Source organism: Salmo trutta, chromosome 31, assembly GCF_901001165.1.
Source record: "Salmo trutta chromosome 31, fSalTru1.1, whole genome shotgun sequence".
Classification (NCBI taxonomy): domain Eukaryota; kingdom Metazoa; phylum Chordata; class Actinopteri; order Salmoniformes; family Salmonidae; genus Salmo; species Salmo trutta.
The window spans coordinates 37,967,538-37,989,736 of record NC_042987.1 but is presented as its reverse complement, the minus strand read 5'-3'; the positions used below and the strand labels follow the sequence as shown (position 1 = coordinate 37,989,736).

General features: G+C 40.1%; 1 protein-coding gene across 6 annotated transcripts in view; it reads left to right on the top strand.

Moving 5' to 3' along the window:
* Positions 1–22,199, top strand: part of LOC115170165 (E3 ubiquitin-protein ligase rnf213-alpha) — a 66,675-nt gene continuing 44,476 nt past the window's right edge. For 4 of the 6 annotated variants that reach the window (XM_029726515.1, XM_029726519.1, XM_029726518.1 and 1 more), the window contains exons 1-20: positions 2–170; positions 613–721; positions 6,917–7,062; positions 7,519–8,520; positions 8,779–8,972; positions 9,331–9,495; positions 9,708–9,925; positions 12,084–12,376; positions 14,234–14,496; positions 14,589–14,789; positions 14,970–15,162; positions 15,392–15,447; positions 15,616–15,772; positions 16,369–16,503; positions 16,646–16,744; positions 17,198–17,320; positions 17,465–17,645; positions 17,816–17,989; positions 18,112–18,264; positions 21,439–22,061. In XM_029726515.1, coding sequence (XP_029582375.1) covers positions 628–721; positions 6,917–7,062; positions 7,519–8,520; positions 8,779–8,972; positions 9,331–9,495; positions 9,708–9,925; positions 12,084–12,376; positions 14,234–14,496; positions 14,589–14,789; positions 14,970–15,162; positions 15,392–15,447; positions 15,616–15,772; positions 16,369–16,503; positions 16,646–16,744; positions 17,198–17,320; positions 17,465–17,645; positions 17,816–17,989; positions 18,112–18,264; positions 21,439–22,061 — 4,470 coding nt within the window. In that variant the 5' untranslated portion in view covers positions 2–170; positions 613–627. Of the gene's footprint in view, positions 171–612; positions 722–6,916; positions 7,063–7,518; positions 8,521–8,778; positions 8,973–9,330; positions 9,496–9,707; positions 9,926–12,083; positions 12,377–14,233; positions 14,497–14,588; positions 14,790–14,969; positions 15,163–15,391; positions 15,448–15,615; positions 15,773–16,368; positions 16,504–16,645; positions 16,745–17,197; positions 17,321–17,464; positions 17,646–17,815; positions 17,990–18,111; positions 18,265–21,438; positions 22,062–22,199 lie in introns of all 6 variants that reach the window. The other 2 variants (XM_029726514.1, XM_029726517.1) reach the window with 2 other exon arrangements.

Sequence of the window (22,199 nt, the reverse complement as noted above, 5' to 3'; positions counted from 1 at the left end):
ACCCTTTCTCAAGAAAACGAAAGTTATCCGAATGTACAGTACAACATGTCCATATCTTCGACAGACTTTCACCATCGACACAGACAGAGAATTGACAGCGTGAAGAAGAGTCGACAACACCGTAAGACGATGCTTATTGAGTGACTATCGAACTAATTAACATTTAAAAGGTGAATGTATCTTTCTGTATGTTTCACTATTATTGGGCAAAATATTTAAATTGTTTTGTCGAAATTATGTTAAAGTTGTGGCGCAGCAGGTGTTAAAATTACTCGTTGACCATGATGATATAAAACTGATGATCAAAAACAAATCCTTGTTCACAAGTAGTCTAGTTTGGTCAAATCCTCGTTGTCTCGATAGAAAAATGAGAAACTGTTTTATACAGTTTCGCAGGGCATAAAATTAATTCCAAATCACAGTTACCTCAATATTCATTGTAAGTAGTTTTTCCATCGGCTAACTAGAGCGGTAGCCTACTTTGGAAAGTCATATAAGCCCAACCATATCTTTCGATGAGGCGTTGGCAAATTGAAAGTGAAAGCATGCTGATCAGGCTGCTGAATCATATGAATGGTTTGTAATGATGGCGTGTTTATGATTTGCAAACAGATCGGCTACATCAAGATGAAGTGTCCTGACTGTGGTCACCAAGTGGCAAAATCGTCAAAATTTTGCAGTGAATGCGGATTGAGGTTACCTGCTCAAATTTGCACCACAGGTAATATATTTTTTTTTACTATTTTAAAGTATGTAATATATTAATGGCGGGGAATAAAGCTATCATATTTGGATGATTACACTTAGCCCAAGATGTACTCTTAATTAAGGAGCCTACTGTTGCTCGTTAAGGTCCAAGGAATATATGTTATTTTCAGGGGTAGACTGGCTCTGGCAGCCAAATAGAGTACCACAGTATGAGTCATAATACCCATAAAACCTAGCGGTCAAACAGGGAAATGGCTCCAATCATTTTCCACCATTCATTTTTCCCAAGAGGGATTTTAGAAACACCAAACACAAGGGCTGTTTTTCCATGAAGGCTTACCCTGGCGTGACTATTTGATAACCGTGTAAATCTCTCACGGACAAGATTACTTTTATCAATATATTTGCCTGTGTTTAGCCCCAACAAATGAAATGCTAATTAGCTGCTAATGTGGCTATCATAAAGAACTACAAATGCCATGATGCTCTGGACGAGACTGTCAAATTGAGGTAAAAGTTATTAATCCAGACATTCTTACCATCTAATGTTTGCTAAATGTAATAATGAAGAAATTGGCTACATTTCTTTACATTTACAATTCTGTGAACTGTCTTGGGATATATTGATAAACGTCAACGTTTCTGAAAGAGATTTACATGTTTATCAAAACGTCACGCCAATGTTAGCCTACATGAAACATAGGCCTTTAAGTGTTTCCAAAATCCAACATGGGAAAAGTGAATGGTGGAAAAACGATTGGAACCATTTCGCTGTTTAATATGCTCACTGTTTGCGTCTGCATTTTTTTCCTATGGAAACCGAGAAACTCGGGGCAGGATCAACCTAGGGAATCATCGTGTAATGTTAGCACCCACGTGCTGGGGTTGAGGATGGATGGAATGAAAGATTTGGGACAAGGAAATCGGGGAAATGTGAACATGTCCAAGTTGTTAAGATTTTAGAAGTTGTGTAGTGTATGCCCAGCATTAGGCTATGCAGTATAACAGGTTGGATGAACTAGATGTTATGCAACCGCACCATTTTAGTAGGCTCAACCTGGACTCAGGGGTAGATGTAACATAGTAAACGTAAAGTGGTTGGAAATGAAATGATATGTTATGTTTCATATGGTGTGTATTCATTTACGGCTGTCCATCATCCATTTCATATGATATGTTACAAATTGCAATTCATGCAATACCTTATGAATTTGCTAAACGTATGATATGTTATGAATTCCCAATTTGTTGTAGCTAACATTAGCTAGGTGGCTAACGTTAGCTAAGCAAGGGGTTAGGGGTTTAGGGGAAGAGTTACCAAACATGCTAAGTAGTTGCTAAAAAGTAGTTCCAAAGTTACTTATTAGCTAAAATGCTAAAGTTCTCCTTGATGAGATTCGAACGTGCAACCTTTGGGTTGCTAGACCCTACTAGATTTTGCCTTAAGTAAACTTCTGTCTTATGTAACCATAGCAAACGTAACATATCATACCAATTTGAGTACTCAGATTTAGACCAGGCTGGTAGGCTAGGTTAATTATTGTTGTTTTATTATACTGAACAAAAATATAAATGCAACATGCAACAATTTCTAAGATTTTACTGAGTTACAGTTCATATAAGTCAATTGAAATAAATTCATTAGGCCCTTATCCATGGATTTCACATGACTGGGAATACAGATATGTATCTATTGGTCACATACTTTCTTTTTTTTTTTTTAAATGGTATGGGCGTGGATCAGAAAACTAGTCAGTATCTGGTATGACCACCATTTGCCTAATACAGTGCAACACATCTCCTTCACATAGAGTTGATCAGGCTGTTGCTTATGGCCTGTGGAATATTGTCCCACTCGGCTTCAATGGCTGTGTGAAGTTGCTGGATTTTGGCGGGAACTGGAACTGTGGTACACGTTGATCCAGAGCATTCCAAACATGCTCAATGGGTGACATGTCTGGTGAGTTTGAAGGCGATGGAAAAACGGGGACATTTTCAGCTTCCAGGAATTGTGTACAGATCCTTGCGACATGGGGCCGTGCATTATCATGCTGAAACATGAGGTGGTGGATGAATGGTACGACAATGGGCCTCAGGATCTCGTCAAGGTATCTCTGCATTCAAATTGCTATCGATAAAATGCAATTGTGTTCGTTGTCCATAGCTTATGCCTGCCCCATACCATAACCCCACTGCCACCATGCGGCACTGTGTTCGCAACGTTAACATCAGCAAACCCGCTCGCCCACCCAACACGTGGTCTGCGGTTTTGAGGCCGGTTGGACGTACTGCCAAATTCCTTTAGTAAGCATGTGGCATTGTGTTGTGTGAGAGAACTGCACATTTTAGATTGGCCTTTTATTGTCCCCAGCACAAGGTGCACATGTGTAATGATCATACTGTTTAATAAGCTTCTTGATATGCCACACCTGTCAGGTGGCTGGATTATCTTGATAAGGGAGAAATGCTCACTAACAGATGTACACAAATGTGTGAGAAATACATTTTTTGTGCGTATGAAAAATTTCTGTGATCTTTTATTTCAGCTCATGAAACATGGGTCCAACACTTTACGTGTTGCGTTTTTATATTTTGTAGAATGTTATTCTATTTAAAATGCTGAATTTAAAACAGCATACTCCGTACAGCAAGGGTTCTCAAAGTGTGGTCCGTACTTCAGGGGATCCATGGCCAGATTAAAAATATATCAACGAAATAATTGACAAAATATTTTTTACATTTTAATTATAGAAGTAAATATTAGTATCAACAAATGATTAAACACATTTTGGCCAAGGTATTCATGGAATAAATATAGAGGATGTAATAAAATACAATGTAATATTATTTGTCTACAATGTCAGTTCTTAACCCTGGGCAACATGGGCCTGGGAGGCTCACAGGGATATTGGTATCCACAGTACTCTGTTCTTAACCCTGGGCAACATGGGCCTGGGAGGCTCACAGTGATAATGGTATCCACAGTACTCTGTTCTTAACCCTGGGCAAAACTTGGGCCTGGGAGGCTCACAGTGATAATGGTATCCATAGTACTCAGTTCTTAACCCAGGACAACATGGGCCTGGGAGGCTCACAGGGATAATGGTATCCACAGTACTCTGTTCTTAACCCTGGGCAAAACATGGGCCTGGGAGGCTCACAGTGATAATGGTATCCACAGTACTCTGTTCTTATCCCTGGGCAAAACATGGGCCTGGGAGGCTCACAGGGATAATGGTATCCACAGTACTCAGTTCTTAACCCTGGACAACATGGGCCTGGGAGGCTCACAGGGATAATGGTATCCACAGTACTCTGTTCTTAACCCTGGACAACATGGGCCTGGGAGGCTCACAGGGATAATGGTATCCACAGTACTCTGTTCTTAACCCTGGACAACATGGGCCTGGGAGGCTCACAGTGATAATGGTATCCACAGTAGTCTGTTCTTAACCCTGGACAACATGGGCCTGGGAGGCTCACAGGGATAATGGTATCCACAGTAGTCTGTTCTTAACCCTGGACAACATGGGCCTGGGAGGCTCACAGCACAGATTTTCTTAACCCAGAGGCACAACGTTGCGAGACTTCCGGGGATGCTTGTGAAACAGACCAAGCAGACCAGGCCTTGATTTGGGGTTTGAGAAGTAAATGAGAAGTGAAACATTCTTCCTTAGTTGTTAATTTTCTCAATCTACAAAGGCACAATCAAGACAATGGCTGAAATGAATTTTTACATCTCATTAAAGAAGGCTGTTGACACCTCCCTAAAATAGTTGAACATGTTATTACTCTAACCTCATGAAAGTGACAAACTGACACGTTTACATTTTAGTCAAAACACAAATTTATATCGAGTGCCTTTGATTTGACGGTCTGCACATGCACAGTTTCTCTGCCATATGACAAAAATCTATAGAATAGCATGAAATTATCTTGAAAACGACCATTTTCTCTCCCGATGCCAAGAGGCGGGGCTTTAAAATGTTCTTTCCCAGGACCCGAGACTTGGTTCATCCGGCCAAGCACTGCAGAAGTCATAGTAAAACTCCTTGTAGGCAATATTTATCTCACTTGAGTTGTGTTCCTATTATGAGAGGGGTTCATTTCCTATCACAAATAGGGTCCCTGCCCCGAAAGTTTGAGCAGGTCCGGTACCAGAGCAAATCAGTTGGACAGGCATTTGATTTCTATGGACAGGCCTGTTTTGTGTTTTTTTTCTTCAGGGAGGTGTCAACAGCCTTCTTTAATGAGATGTAAAAAAAATCATTTCATACAAATGGGTGGAGTTGGAATTCAAATTTCAATTGTTAGAGCGTTTCAAACCCGTAATAACTTAAGCATATATACCCACGGCCCCGTGTTTCACGTGTTGACGTGTTCCTCATTAACCCTACATTGATCTGTAACTCCAGCGCTGTGATATGTATCATGCATGGCCTACTATATGAAATAGCTAAATACAGTAAGATTTCAATGAAATTAAAATACTTTTACTAACAACACTCTTAACTTGTCATATTGATATATCTTTATAATAGGCTAATGCACATTTTGTTCGCATTTGCAGACCAAGGCAAGATTAATTCCGACAGTAATTCAATAGATTTGGAAACATGCAAAATAGAATTGCCTCTATATAAATAAGAGGCCCGTTTATACCACATTCTTGCCGACTGTCACGTCTACTCCCGCTGGCGCTCGTTGTTACCAGTTTACTCATTATTACGAGCACCTGCACTTCATGAGACTCACCTGGAATCCATCACTTCTATGATTACCTCTCCTATATCTGCCACTCCCTTTGGTTCTTTACCCAGGCAGTATTAGTTCCTTTTGTTTCATGTTTATACGCTACTCGTGTTTGTTATATTGTTCGATAGTCCGTTTATTAAACTCACCATCTGCACTCGCTTTCCGACTCCCAGCGTATACGTTACACCGACATAAGCCTTTTATACCTCCCATGTGCATGCCGGCACCACCTTTGATGAGTGTGCGATGTGTGGGCGTCTATTTTAATAAATCCATTGAATATATATATATATATATATATATATCACAAAGAAACCCATTATTCTTTAGTTTAGTCCTAAGAAACACAAGACTTAATATAAAATAAAAATGGGGAATATTTTGAGTTCAACTATGTTGCTGGTCTGTGCAGCCGAGGCTACATGGCTGGACCATGCAGATTAAATCAATAGTTCTTATTTGGTTCATTAAACTGACTATACACACTTACATCCCCCATGCGCTGATCACAGTCAACACACCCATATAGTTATAGTAATATTTAATATAATGGAATACAATCATATAGCGGAATACAACAGAATAACATAGAAATAACTTAAGTTTCACCGAATGTGTGGAACCGCTGTGTCAAAAAACGTGGTATTTATCACACCGTGCGCTTAGCAGTTATTTTAATAAATCCATTGAATATACGCAATCACAAAGAAATCCGTTATTAATTTGTCCTAAGAAACATTATGTTACTAATAAAATGAACTCTGAGGGCTAGCCACATTGCCATGATCTCTAGCAACTGTAGCAGTGGTTTTGACGAGTGGAGTTTCAGCGCCACTTGTTGCAGAAGATGATGCTTTCCTTTTAAACCAATGTCTAATATCCATTTTGAATGTAGCCAAGGTTACTGATCACTGAGGCACACTTGTTGTGATTAACTAACGCTCCACACGCTGCTGATTTGAACTGCCGGTAAAAAGAGACGTGACTTCATGATGCATATGATGCATTATCATAGATCTTAAACCCTGTCAGTCATAATTACCTGAGCCATATTTAATTTAACAATACAAATATTTTTTTGAGGTAATTTAAAAATTAAATGGCCTATATGATACATAAATCAGTGTTATAGCAAAACTTATATCTTATTATTTTTATAATTTGGACAGGCCAGGAGTTATGATAGTGTGGGCCAGGGCTCCTAAGGCCCACCCATAACACCAGCCATGAGTTTGAGAACCCCTGCCCCAAGGATCCCGTTTAAGTATGCACACCTATGCAGGAGCTGCTTCTGATCACGTGACCTTACCCAGAAAGGCACTATGTATACAGCATTGTCCAGGACAAGGAAGCAAATCAGTAAAATATTTGTATTTTTTTTTAAAGGTCAGAATGGTTGCATGTCTCTATCACGTAGTTGATGATGATCTAAATGACTTGCCCTTCATGTCAGATGGGACCACTTCAGAGCATCAAACATCTGTGGTCCGTGAAGCAGAGCCCCAGAAGGAGGATGCACCGATGACATCATCAGGGGACAAGACCGACGCACCTATGAAACACTCCAGTGAAGAACCAGGGGGCAATGTCAAGAAAAAGGTCCCAATCTTTACTAGAATATAGAGTATATGCAGAGTCAGGATTGTTTTACATAGTTCAAAATTCGGTAACACTTTACTCAAAGCGGACAGGTATAATGTTTTATTTCCTGTTATGAGCATTCATAAGCCTTTATAATGTCATCTTATTAAAAGGCTTCTAATATTTTGTCTATGTAACCTCTTTTTAAATGACTCAACAGCTGTCATTAAGTCAGAGTATCATTATTATGAGACGATAAGAGATTTACAATTATATCTTTTTTTAACAGAACCAGTCACACTTTCACTTTGTGCCGTTAGGATGTGACCAGACGCGGGTTTTACATCAAGGGAACCCAGTGAAATTAGCATGGAATGGGAATGCTTTAATGGGCAGGGCTTATGAATCAGAAATGCTGATCCTTAATGATTATGATGTGTTAAAAGGCTTCATTTTTGTATACTTTGTTCATAGAGTGGAGGCTCTTCCAGCGCTACTGAGCTGAGCACCGACACACGTCAAGTGAAAGAGGAGTTGTCTGGCAGTAAGAGCTCTACTCCAGTGGTGGATTGCCCTCCTGTCAACACCGCCACACCTGCTAGCACTCCTCCTGTCAACACCGCCACACCTGCTGGCCCTCCTGTCAACACTGCCACACCTGCTGGCCCTCCTGTCAACACTGCCACACCTGCTGGCCCTCCTGTCAACACTGCCACACCTGCTGGCCCTCCTGTCAACACTGCCACACCTGCTGGCCCTCCAACTATACCTACAGCCTCTCCAAACCCATCCTCCCACCAGACACTGCCAGAAGACCAGGCCAAGGGTCCATCGAAGGTAAACGGAGGTACACCAATGAATGAGCCAAACCAACTTAGTCCTACATCAGTCACACAGGCCTCATCCACACCCGAGACAGCTGATCAGAACACAGGAGGACCTGCCTCAGACCCAACTCAACCAGCCAGTAAACTCTTTGATGAGGATGTCTTGAAGAGAACATCATATGGGTCAAGGGAGACATCAAAAAGCCTTGATGGTGAAGGTAACACAGAGGTTAGAGTTCTGAATGAACTGAAGACCTCTAGTAACCAGACCGACGAGAATGTCACAAATGAAGCAAACTCAAAGAAGTGTGTTGACCAATCCCAAGTATCTCTTGGTGATCAGAAAGGTTCTGACCCAACAGATGAGCCAAACACTAGTCAAACACAACCTGCTAGTCCAGCTCCCTCAGTTACACAGGAGGTGCCTAAGAAGACATCTAAGAGAAAAGATCAGAACAAAACAGAACCTGCCTCAGTTCCAAGTCAATCAGTAGGGCAGTTGTCATATAAAGACGCTCTGGTGGGGACTTCTCAGGAGACGGGAGATCTGTCCAGAAGGCAAGGGCTTGGCACCAGTAACCACAGAGACCAGAGCAGGAAAAATGAAGCAAACTCACAGAACTTTGTTTTTGGATCCCACAAGGCAGAGGTAATGCATATATTTCTATTCTGTTATTATTCAGCATGTGGAATAAGCCTTTGGTCCCGTGTGGCTCAGTTGGTAGAGCATGGTGTTTGCAACGCCAGGGTTGTGGGTTCGATTCCCACGAGGGACCAGTACGGAGAAAAAAATGTATGCATTCACTACTGTAAGTCGCTCTGGATAAGAGCGTCTGCTAAAATGACTAAAATGTAAAAATGAATAAACTGCATTTTTTTGTACTGTAACATTCATGCACTTAATTAGGCTGGTGACAAGCCTCAAGAATCAAGACAAGCGACTTCCAAGCCAAACAAGGAACCAGAGAAGCTGAGTAATATGGGTGGTGGTGGTGATGCCTCCAAGTCATCTACTATTGACGCCCCACTTGCAGGGAAAGATCTGCCTCCGAACCAACGCAATCAAGACAGCTTCCAGCATCAGCCACTGCCACCTCAGTTGTAAGTTCAGTAGAGTGAATCAGTTCCATCTTATTTTTAAATGTATGTTTCCTGTCACAGTTTAATCTTCACCAACCAGTAGTCCCAATGCCAGTTGTAACACGTTTCCATATGAAGAATTTTGTCATTTTATGTCTGCTTTGGCCATGGGTAAAGCAACATTGGGAAGGACAAGTGTAACTTTCCTGTACCCAGTGTTGGGAGGGAACAACCATCTAACTATCTTGAACCCATTCTTTTTGGGGGTGCCAGAATATCATAACATTTAACAGCAGAAAAAGTTGATCATGTAAATTGAAATAATTTTTGAATGTTACCATGATCGATTAGATTCTGTTTCTGCTTGTCTTCCAAAAAGGCCACCAAGAACACAACAGGTCCCTGGGAGTGATGACCTCACCATCTATTTCCATGCCATCATTTCCAAAGACTTCAAACTGAACTCAACTGACCGGATATTCTTAAGATCTGGAAGTCTTTTTGGATCTTGGGACATAGATGGCCCAGAAATGTCTGTTACGCGGTATGGTCTTTAATTCAAATAATAGAATTGTGTGTAGAAGGATATTAGTATACTCTGAATATATTACTGAAATACCCCACTGTCAAAAAAAAGTGTAACCTTTTTAACTGATAACAATTTCAAGATGGATGTTTAGACTAGTTGTACATTATCTTCATTCAACTTATATCTACATGATATTTAGTCACACATATTTTCTGTTGTTTACACAGAGAGTTGGGGAAAGATAGAGTCCTTGTTGCAGGACGAATGGTGGTTCCCGACAGGAGTAAGATTGAAATTCGCCCCATACCCTATAAATATTTTGTTTATAGTAAGTGGAACGGGAAGCACTATGATCACGGTACATTTGAGCACATCTACCAGACAAACTCCAGGCATATTGTCAACAGGTGCCTGTCCATCAATCAAGATCTTTTGACACATGAAGGTACAGTTGAGTGTCTAATACCAAATACTGCACTTGCAATTCCAACACATTTTGTTGAGATAAGGTTAGACCAGGGATGGGCAACTGCCGGCCTGCGGCCCCTTTTGAAGTCCCTTGGATACATTTCCTAAACTTATTTTGGGGGGGAATTCAGTTGGGGTCTCAATTTACTGTTGCAAGTTAAAATAGTAGAATACACAAGGTACAATTTTGAAATGTGGCTGTGTATCAGCAGTTTTTCTCTTATGTCAGTCTCTGATAGTCAGTCAATTAGCCAATGTCAGCTAAAAACAAATGTCTTGCTAAGTTAGTTTAGCGGCCATCTATCATGGTCGAATTGATTTTGTGGCAAAATGAGTAGAATTGCATGAAGTTTGTTAGAAAATTGCAAAATCTACTATTTTCTACATTGTAGAATAGTAGTGAAGACATCAAAACTATGAAATAACACATATGGAATCATGTAGTAACCAAAAAAGTGTTCAAAGTAGCCACCCTTTGCCTTGATGACAGCTTTGCACACTTTTGGCATTCTCTCAACCAGCTTCAGGAGGTAGTCACCTGGAATGCATTTCAATTAACAGTTGTGCCTTGTTAGAAGTTCATTTGTGGAATTTCTTTCCTCCTTAATGCGTTTGAGCAAATCTGTTGTTGTGACAAGGTAGGGTTGGTATACAGAAGATAGTCCTATTTGGTAAAATACCAAGTCCATATTATGGCAAGAACAGCTCAATAGTTTTTTAATTTAACTAGGCAAGTCAGTTAAGAACAAATTCTTATTTACAATGACGGCCTAACCCGGACGACGCTGGGCCAATTATACGCCGCTCTATGGGACTCCCAATCATGGCCGGTTGTGATACAGCCTGGAATCGAACCAGGGTCATTAGTGACGCCTCTAGCACTGATATGCAGTGCCTTAGAACGCTGCGCCACTCGGGATCAAAGAGAAACGACAGTCCATAATTATTTTATGACATGAATGTCAGTCAATCCGGAGAATTTCACGTGCAGTCGCTCTGATGAGGACCGCCACAGGAAAGGAAGACCCAGAGTTACCTCTGCTGCAAAGGATAAGTTCATTAGAGTTAACTGCACCTCAGATTGCAGCCCAAATAAATGCTGCACAGAGTTCAAGTAACAGACACACCTCAATATCAACTGTTCAGAGGAGGCTGCTTGAATCAGGCCTTCATGGCCGATTTGCTACAAAGAAACCACTACTAGAGGACACCAATAAGAAGATACTTTCTTGGGCCAAGAAACAGGAGCAATGGACAGTAGACCGGTGGAAATCTGTCCTTTGGTCTGATGAGTCCAAATGTGAGATTTTTGTTTCCAACCGCCATGTCTTTGTGAGACGCAGAGTAGGTGAACGGATTATCTCTGCATGTGTGGTTCCCACCGTGAAGCATGGAGGAGGAAGTGTGGAGTGGAGTGCTTTGCTGGTGACACTGTCTGTGATTTATTTAGAATTCAAGGCACTCTTAACCAGCATGGCTACCACAGCATTCTGCAGCGATACGCCATCCCATCTAGTTTGTTTTTCAACAGGACAATGACCCAGCACACATCCAGGCTGTATAAGGGCTATTTGACCAAGGAGAGTGATGGAGTGCTGCATCAGATGACCTGGCCTCCACGATCACCCAACCTCAACCCAATTGAGATGGTTTAGGGTGAGTTGGACCGCAGAGTGAAGGAAAAGCAGCCAACAAGTGCTCAGCATATGTGGGAACTCCTTCAAGACTGTTGGAAAAGTATTCCTCATGAAGCTGGTTGAGAGAATGCAAAGCTGTCATCAAGGCTATTTTAAAGAATCTAAAATCTAAAATATATTTTGATTTGTTTACTTTTTTGGTTACTACATGATTCCATATGTGTTATTTCATAGTTTTGATGTCTTCACTATTATCCTACAATGTAGAAAATAGTAAAAATAAAGAAAAACCGTTGAATGAGTAGGTGTGTCCAAACTTTTGACTCGTACTGGTAAATAAATAAAAGGTGACATTCTGTACTGTCGCCTCATATAAAGCATTTGGCCTCATATCCAAAATGCTGGAGTATAGAGCCAAATGAAACGTTTTAGCTAAACTGTCCAAATAAAATAAGTTGGAGTGTATTTTAACAAAACTGTGACATTCTTTCTTTTAAGGGGAATGGCACCAGTATGACGATCTCATATATCCAGAACCAAAACAAGACCTTCTGTCACGTGTTACAAACTGGTTACATTGGTGGGATACCATGAAGAGCAACTTAGTGAAGGGAAGACAGCTGGCTGGAAAGGTGATGTTGGAAGGCATCTTTGATCTTCTGAGAACCTGGACTGAAGTGAATGTGAGGAGTTTCTTTTCCCAGCTCCTGCAATTCTTCACCACATACAGCTATCCCTGTGTCTATGACGGTGGAAAGACACCATGGCAATTATCATTTGGAGAAGAACAGGTATATTTAAATTTGACATCGATAGAATGCTGCATTGCATGTATAGTGCCTATAGAAAGTCTATAGCCCCTTGAAGTTTTTCCACATTTTGTTGCGTTACAAAGTGGGATTGAAATAGATTTAATTGTATTTTTTTGTTATTGAAATACACAAAATACTTGATAATGTGAAAGTGAAAAGAAGATTTGACAAATTCATAAAAATTAAATAACTACACAGTATCTGGTGTGACCACCATTTACCTCATGCAGTGTGACACATCTCCTTCGCATAGAGTTGATCAGGATGTTGATTGTGGCCTGTGGAATGTGGAATGTTGTCCCACTCCTCTTCAACGGCTGTGCAAAGTTGCTGGATATTGGCGGGGACTGGAACACGCTGTCGTACATGTCGATCCAGAGCATCCCAAAAATGCTCAAAGAGTGACATGTCTGTTGAGTATGCAGGTCATGGAAGAACTGGGACATTTTCAGCTTCCAGAAATTGTGTACAGATCCTTGTGACATGGGGCCGTGCATTATCAAACTGAAACATGAGGCGATGGCGGTATTTATGCATTGAAATGGCCATCGATAAAATGCAATTGTGTTCGTTGTCCGTTGCTTATGCCTGCCCTTACCATAACCCCACCGCCACCATGGGTCACTCTGTTCACAACAGCAAACCATTGAAATCGGGATTCATCTGTGAAGAGCACACTTCTCCAGTGTGCCAGTGGCCATCGAAGGTGAGCATTTGCCCACTGAAGTCAGTTATGATGCCGAACTGCAGTTAGGTCAAGACCCTGGTGAGGACGAAGAGTATGCAGATGAGCTTCCCTGAGACGGTTTCTGGCAGTTTGTGCAGAAATTCTTTGTTTGTGCAACATGAACATTCAATTCTCTGGCAACCACTCTGGTGGACATTCCTGGAGTCGGCATGCCAATTGCATGCTCCTCAAAACTTAAGACATCTGTGGCATTGTTCTGTGGCATTGTTCTGTGACATTGTGTTGTGACACAACTGCGCATTTTAGAGTGGCCTTTTATTGTCCCCAGCACAAGGTGCACCTGTGTAATGATCATGATGTTTAATCAGCTTCTTGATATGCCACACCTGTCAGGTGGATGGATTATCTTGGCAAAGGAGAAATTCTCACTAACACAGATGTAAACAAATTTGTGCCATTTCTTTTTTGTTGATAAATAAGCTTTTTGAGCATATAGAACATTTCCGGGATCATTTATTTCAGCCAATGAAAAATGGGACCAACACTTGACATGTTTTTGTTCAGTGTAAATCTGCTTGAAAATCTATGGCAATTGACTTGAAAATTGCTGCCTAGCCACGATTCCCCAACACCTTGACAGAGCAATACAGGTGTGTGCAAAGCTCTTATGAGACTTACCCAATAAGGTGTTTCTATCATGTATTGACTTGGAGGGAAGAATACTTATCTAATCAAGGTATGTTAGTGTTTTATTTTTAATAAACTCTTACATCTTTTAAAGATTATTCTTCCAGTTTGAAATTACAAAGTGTTTTATGTAGATCTGTTGACTGAAATAATTAAATGAATTTGAATCCCACTTTGTAATACAATAAAATGTGTAGAAATCCAAGGCGGGGCGATGGTAGACTTTCTATAGGCATTTACATGTCATTGAATTAATTAAACCGCCCAGGACTTTAAATCTATAGTTGTCATATTCATGTGTACAGTCAACAAAATGAAACATGCGTACGCAAACACAAAAAAATTTACCCATTGTAAAATGTAAGTCTGTCTTTTTTTTAAATGTGAGGCCAGAGAAAGTAATTATGTTTGAAATGCAAAGTGATATCTTGAGTGATCTTTATTTCTATGTATTCCCTCAGGTGAGAAGACTCATGAAAGACTTCATGGAGGAAAACCTAGATCCTCAGTCCCAAAAGGACAGAGAAAAGCATGAGGTTTTCCTCTCAGACCCACTGAAAGCAGGAATTATTATCCTGATTGTGTACAACAAGTACAGATTGAAAGAGGACAACAGAGGTCAACTCTCTCATCTTTGTCAGCTGCTCTGCCTGCCAAAAAAGCCAAGAGATGATTTCCTTGCTTACTGGACAGACTTCACCCAAGGCCTACCCGAGCATATTGGGTATATGTTCATTGTCTTTTATTCAGTTAACCTTGAAATCCGGAGGTTATTATGAATGTCAAGCTAATATGTGATTATTTGTATACATCTAGTGTTGCAGAGGAAGTTCATTCGCTATGCAACGTTGCAAGAGAGGGGAGTGTTTTGAGCTGGATTTTGGTCATCCCTCTCCTGCATCTGCTTAAAGGGGACAGCAAGCCCTTTGAGCCCATTCCACCCACCATGGATCCACCGTTTGCTACCTGGGCAGGGCTTAAAGGGATCCGAATAAAAGACTCCTACAGAGACACAAGGTATGAATCTGTGAAATGTTGACTGAGATTGGTTCCAAAGCTGGAGTTTAAATGGAACTTAAAACTACAACAGTTTTTTTTGATGAGCTGCATTTCAAACTTGTATCAGAAAACATTTCCTTCTCACTGTAGAATATTTTATTGGTCATGTTTAAAATCTTAATGAGACTCTGAATCCAGGGGCCTGATGAAGGTCATGGCAGATCACACACACCTGGTGGAGGTGGATCATCTACTTGTGCACTCCTGGATGTGTCTGCTAGAGTTGGAAGACTTGATGAGCTTTATATCAGTCATCCATGGGGGTGTCTTGGACACACTTCAGCAACTCCAGTTCAGTCTCAAGTCTGTAACGTCTTACTACACCTATGGGGTATGTGTCCTTGGTAGAAAATGCAGTTATTTCTTGCAACAGTGAGGCAAAAAATGATAAATTAAAGAATCTGTTATGGACTGAGATTGAATTCTGGATGCAGTCCATAACTTTGAGTTCATAGTCTCCTTTGATTGAAAATTGCAGCATGTAATCATATCAAGGTAATACAATGTCCAAGATTTAGTGGCGATATACTGTACTTAACAACGATATGTCATTTATCTAGCAACCAGTGAAAGCGATTTTGTCATATCTTATTAAAATTACTGGACAACACTTCAGGTAAAGAAATTATTTTTTTACTATGTTATATCTAGAGAGAACATCCAACAATTGGAAGTGACATTCCTTTAATATATTGTATTAGAAAACATGTGATCTTCATGCAGTTACAGAACATACTGTAGTGTTCCTTGACCCTCACAAGTTATTTGTTGTTGTTGTTATCAGTGATGACAGATATGGAGAATGTTGCTTGAAAACAGCTGTGAGTGTTCTGGGGACAATCTGTAAAGACACTGCTAATTCAGACCACTGTGAGCTTCCACTGGACTGCCTGCATCTGGTCAGTCTGATTGCAGAAACTGCCGGAAGCTCCCATCCACAGGTACGCCCTATGTGAATGGAAAGTGTTTTGCTTTCTGAATATCAAATCAAATTGTACTGGTCACATACACGTGTTTAGCAGATGTTATTGCGGGTGTAGCGAAATGCTTGTGCTTATAGCTCCAACGGTGCAGTAATATGTAACAGTTTCACAATATATACCCGAAAATACACGTAAATCTATGTAAGGAATGGATTAAGAATATATATATACATATCTCAGAGCAGCATTGGACTAAGATACAGTGGCATAGTATAGACTACAGTATATTCATATGAGATGGGTGATGCAATATTTACACATGGCGGTTGTGAATATCTTTTCCTGTTCATTTCCATACAACAATAATAGTTCTGACAGACTAAGTCAAATGACATAATGGCAGACGTTTCAGTCCTTCTCAACTTGTTCATGTTCTAATATTTTTGTATTGCTTTATTTGAGCACAATTCTGGGTAAAAAGTGATTTGAATGAAAACACATTTTAAATGAGGAATCCGATAACAATATGACTGTTCTTCATAATTATAATATGATCATTGTAGTATAACATTACTAATAATATCTCAATATGATCAATGTCTTGGTTTTTCCAGTCAGAGAAAAGTAAGGAAAACAAAGTTCTGGAGGAGACACTTCGAACAATGAGGGACTGGCGACGAAAAGCATTCCCAGACAAACTAGTTAACCATGGGTCCTATTATACCTCAAAGATTGAGCTTGAAATGAAGGTAGGAATGTTAGGCTTAAAGTCCAAGCAATGAGAACTGTGTCGTTTTAAATCCTTATCAGAAGAATCAGTCAAAATAATTGTACATTAGCATAGCATTTTGATGTGTACAGTGATTGTTTCACAGATATTATTTTTTCTAGGTCTGGAAAAGGTTGATCTCAGTCACTTTTGGGAATGAAGAATTCACTGAACTATGGAGAAGTACTTTCTTGAATGATTTTGAAGGAAAACTAAAAAAGGTATTTATTATGCTTTAAATCAATTGTAAAACATATTTAAATTCACTGTAAAACATATAATACATTTAAAGGGGCAATCTGGAATTGGTGCATATATTTTTTGGGACTTTTTAAAAGAATCAATGGCTAATCATATGCTTAGTTGAACTGTCATTCCCCATCAGAAACAAAAAGCTTGTTTGTAAACAAGGTAATTGTAAATAAACGTTGTATAGATTCACAACATAGTTAAAACTATCATTTTGATCTCATTGATGGTCCTTGCATTCATAGCTCTGTCTATGAAATTTAAAGTGGTTACATTTCTCTAGCCCCATACCTCAGCTGTTTACCAAAACACGTGGCGGGGTGACCGCGTTGCAGTTTTTGATTTCCGGATTGCCCATTTAACAAAGAAAATAGCCATTTGTACTACTGTGAAAGTAAAAACTGTTGATCATGTGTGTCCATCAGGAGAAGCCCATGCATCAGATTGAAATCTACTGTGATAAGATCGAGGAAGTGGGCAAGACAAGTCCCTATTTGTGTAACTCTCTGGAGAAATGTGCCTTGGAGGCAGTCACCGCCATTTGCCAGGCAAGATTACATTTTTTATGATACTGTATGTACCTCGAATGATAAAATGTATTTGAAGTGCGTATGACAGTAAATGCTTCATCCTATTTTAAAAAGTTGAATGGTTTCGATGTTGGATTGTGTCTTACCACTTTTCATTATCAGGACAAATCTAATCTTCGTGAGCTGTTGAAGAAACATGACTTCAGCAAGTTTGGGAAGCTGATGTCTGTGATAGTCCTGAAGTCCTGGCCCAAAACCCGTGAACAGTACGTCGAGGGCGAGGAGTTGGTGATGAAGCACCTTCTCAGCTGGCCTATGGCCATAAGCATCTTTCGAGTACAAGGTGCATATATTATACATGCATTGCATTGCAACACATACAAAAAAAGAAAAGAACACATACCTGCCTTTATTGCATCCTGAGCCTTTGCATTCAGAGCCTTGTGTTTGAGTAAGATCATATTTTCCCACCATTTCTTTCTACCCACAATTGACACGTTTGTCTACTTTCAGGTGCAAATGGAGCATTGATTAACCAGTTGACAAATGAAGCTAAAGAGCGGATGGCAGTGGCAAGCTCAGCGTTCTGTTCTGTCGCAAATAAATTCATCAACGGGGAAATCCAGATTAACACTCTCAATCAAATCCTTGAAAGAAAAACAGAATTCACTGAGTTGCTGAAGATAGGTGATTGTTCTGGGAAATAGTCAACAATAAAAAAAATATAGTTAATATTGTTTCACTCCAGATGGAAAAAGAACATCTCAAACTGTAGGATGCGTGTTGACGTCAGTATTTTTCCAAAACAGATGACCTGTGTGATGATGGTCGTTGTCAGGACGGGGACGCCATGAAACGATTACTGAGATGGAGAGAGGAGGAAGTGGAGGCTATCGTCAATGACAAGAAGATGGTTGAAGGCCTTCTCATATTTTGCCACAAACTCCAGGAACATCTCCAAAGTGAGTTCAATGTTTTCAACACTGTATATATTTCTTAAGCGCTTATGATATTTGTATTTGCAACATTTTCCTCACGCAAAACAATGGTGGCATATCGCAAGGTCTGAACACGCAACATGTAAAGTATTGGTCCCATGTGTCATGAGCTGAAATAAAAGATCCCAGAAATGTTCCATACGCACAAAAAAACGTATTTCTCTCAAATGTTGAGCACAAATTTGTTTACATACATCCCTATTAGTGAACATTTCTCCTTTGCCATTTCCACCTGACAGGTGTGGCATATCAAGAAGCTGATTAAACATCAAATCAAATCAAATCAAATTTATTTATATAGCCCTTCGTACATCAGCTGAAATCTCAAAGTGCTGTACAGAAACCCAGCCTAAAACCCCAAACAGCAAGCAATGCATGTGAAAGAAGCACGGTGGCTGGGAAAAACTCCCTAGGAAAAACTCCTGAGAAAGGCCAAAAACCTAGGAAGAAACCTAGAGAGGAACCAGGCTATGAGGGGTGGCCAGTCCTCTTCTGGCTGTGCCGGGTGGATATTATAACAGAACATGGTCAAGATGTTAAAATGTTCGTAAATGACCAGCATGGTCAAATAGTAATAATCATAGTAATTGTCGAGGGTGCAACAAGCACGTCCGGTGAACAGGTCAGGGTTCCGTAGCCGCAGGCAGAACAGTTGAAACTGGAGCAGCAGCATGGCCAGGTGGACTGGGGACAGCAAGGAGTCATCATGCCAGGTAGTCCTGAGGCATGGTCCTAGGGCTCAGGTCCTCCGAGAGAAAGAAAGAAAGAGAGAAAGAGAGAATTAGAGAGAGCATATTTACATTCACACAGGACACCGGATAAGACAAGAGAATACTCCAGATGTAACAGACTGACCCTAGCCCCCCGACACATAAACTACTGCAGCATAAATACTGGAGGCTGAGACAGGAGGGATCAGAAGACACTGTGGCCCCATCCGATGATACCCCCGGACAGGGCCAAACAGGCAGGATATAACCCCACCCACTTTGCCAAAGCACAGCCCCCACACCACTAGTGGGATATCTACAACCACCAACTTACCGTCCGAAGACAAGGCCGAGTATAGCCCACAAACATCATGATCATTACACAGATGCACCTTGTACTGGGCACAATAAAAGGCCACTCTAAAATGTGTGGTTCTGTCACACAACATACGCCACAGATGTCTCAAGTTTTGAGGGAGCGTGCAATTGGCATGCTGACTGCAGGAATGTCCACCAGAGAAAAATGTGCAGTTTTTATAGCTAATCTCATGCTATTTTACAAATTTTGCCATGAGGCTGAGAGACAATGTTGCTGTTTTAGAGCTCAGGGATTCTTGAAAAACTAGTAAAACTAGTTAATGTGAACAACATTTGAAATATATATTTGATAGACCAAAGTATCAACTAATACACCATGTAAAGGAACAACCTATTTATATACTCTATATTTTTTTCCATAAAATGCAACTAAACTGGATTTATGTCAACTCTGTCAGGCATGACATTTTTACAAATATTGTCCAGCAAGTGTTTAAACGCCTTGCTTGTTTAATTCTAACATTAGATTATAAAAAAAATGTTATACAAATCTCCATACTTATTTCTGTTTTTTTTTATAGCACTATATAATGCTCCCGTCCTCATTTTGTTAGTATTCTGGCATGTTTTTTTTTTATTTAGAACATAAAGCAAACATTATCCCTTACGTTTAGCACAGCAAATACTTCAATTGTTTAAGCATATGTTGCTGAACAGTGATTATAATGGTTTATTTTTCAGAATATTGACCAACAAAAATCTATCTTAAGGGGAGTTGACAACAGATGCTCTAAACCGACATATTCTTGCCTCTAAAAATGAAAGTTCAATACAAATATTTTTTAAATATGGGAAGTCCCCAATAAAAACATAACCATTCTATCAGATCTTTCAGCACGGAGTTGAAGTTAGACAAAAATCTGACTGAGTTATAATGTTTCATGGAGTTGACAAATATTACATTTTTCATTCACAGTAAAAACATAAATAAAAAAAAGCCTCCTGAGGCACACAGCGGTCAAATTGTGCTCCGTACCGCATCGCCATGCGCCTCTAAAATGTTGTAACAATGCAGAGGGCTTCCTTCACAACCGCTCTGCGCTGCACAGCAAAGTGCATGAAGCATGAATGCCCTGACTTCATACAGAGGACATAACCGTAAATGCTGCACGGCCAACACAGATGTCGGATTGACCATGCAGCGACTTTTTAAGAAGCGGTCGATCTGTTCTATGTGATCTATTTCTATGTTTCCCGTTCTTAACTTTTAGTTTTTGAGTCTTTTACTTTCGGTTTTGTACACCAGCTTCAAACAGATGAAAATATAATATTTTTGGTTATGGAGAAGATATTTCAAAGCGGTTTATATGGTATAATGATTCTCTACCCCAGGGGTTCCCAAACGTTTTCACTCTGGGCCCCCCTGCAGCTCTTTATTTATTTTAAACACTTTTATTAGAGAGTTTGAAATTGGGATCCTTTGCTTCGGATGAGGGCATTTCCAGGCGTAGAGCTAACATGGAAATGAATAAATAATATTGAAAGTATTTTGAAAATTCCCCCAAATATTTTCCCATATATAATTCCCCCAAATGTACATTTTAAGCTCAAATAATGCAACAAAATATTTTTTTCCAACAATAAAAATAAGGATTGACCCTACTTGTCCCTAACAAGGATTGTCCCTACTTTCAAGAGTCGCTGTGCTAATTTCCTGCTATTCTACACATTTTGCCATGAGGCTGAGAGAATTGTGCAGTTTTAAAGCTAATTTCCTGTAATAAAAAAATTTAATGTCATGACTTATGACATGTTCATGTGCTATCTGGGGGACCTCCGACCCCCCAAAGCTCGTGGGCCTCCCTGCCTTGTGGGGGCTGTGTGCTACGCCAGTGACCGATAGGTGCAAATGATTTCCCTGAGAAAGAGACGATATATTTAACCACAGTTTAAGTAAACTGTGTGATTCAGTTATAGAATGCACAAATCACCATGAATTTTGGATTGTTATAGTTATTTTGTTCATTGCTTATATTTCTTTGCTTGAGGAAATTGTAGCCCTATGACTTGACATGGTTAAGGTTCTCATAAATACCATATTAATCCACAGTCGATGTGAGAGAGCTGCAGCACAAAAACCAAGAGAACATAGATCAGATGACGCTGGATGATTTCATGGAAGTTCACAGACTTGACCATGACTCCTCTGATGTAACTGGGGTGGTCACATATTTCAACCTGTGTGATGACACCAGGCAGATGGCATCTAGCCTACATGCTATCAGGGACAGCTACATTTTCACTATGTGTTGGGAGAACCAAGCCAAAGAGCTTTCACACAACCAACTTGACACAGATGAGATAGAACCAAAGCCTGAGAGGGAGACAGAAGTGTACACTCTCGATCTGATCCACAGCGAAATATTCCAGAGTTGCTACGATAATTACAGGAGGATCTATGAGAGTTTGAAATCTGGTACGATATCATTGGAGGAGGTGGATAGCATCTTTGAAGCCTACAAAGGCAAGTACAAAGACATGGAAAAAGATCTGAAGATCATGTGCAGGATCATCTCATCTGATGATGGAAGATGGATCAAGAGAAGGATCCAGCAAATCCAACAATACCATGACCTTCATCTAGCATTGGAATCAGCCAAGGTCATTATGGATGTCAGAGAGACTATCTGTCCTCAAGGGGACTTCAAAGTGCTACAGACACTGCTTGATATGGTGAGTTGGAAAAATTCTCACTTCACAAAAGTGATCTTGGTTCAATATATTAAGCATTTCTACACTCTTAGGAAAAAAAAGGTGCTATCTAGAACCTTAAAGGGTTATTCTGCTTTCCCCAAATGATAACCCTTTACA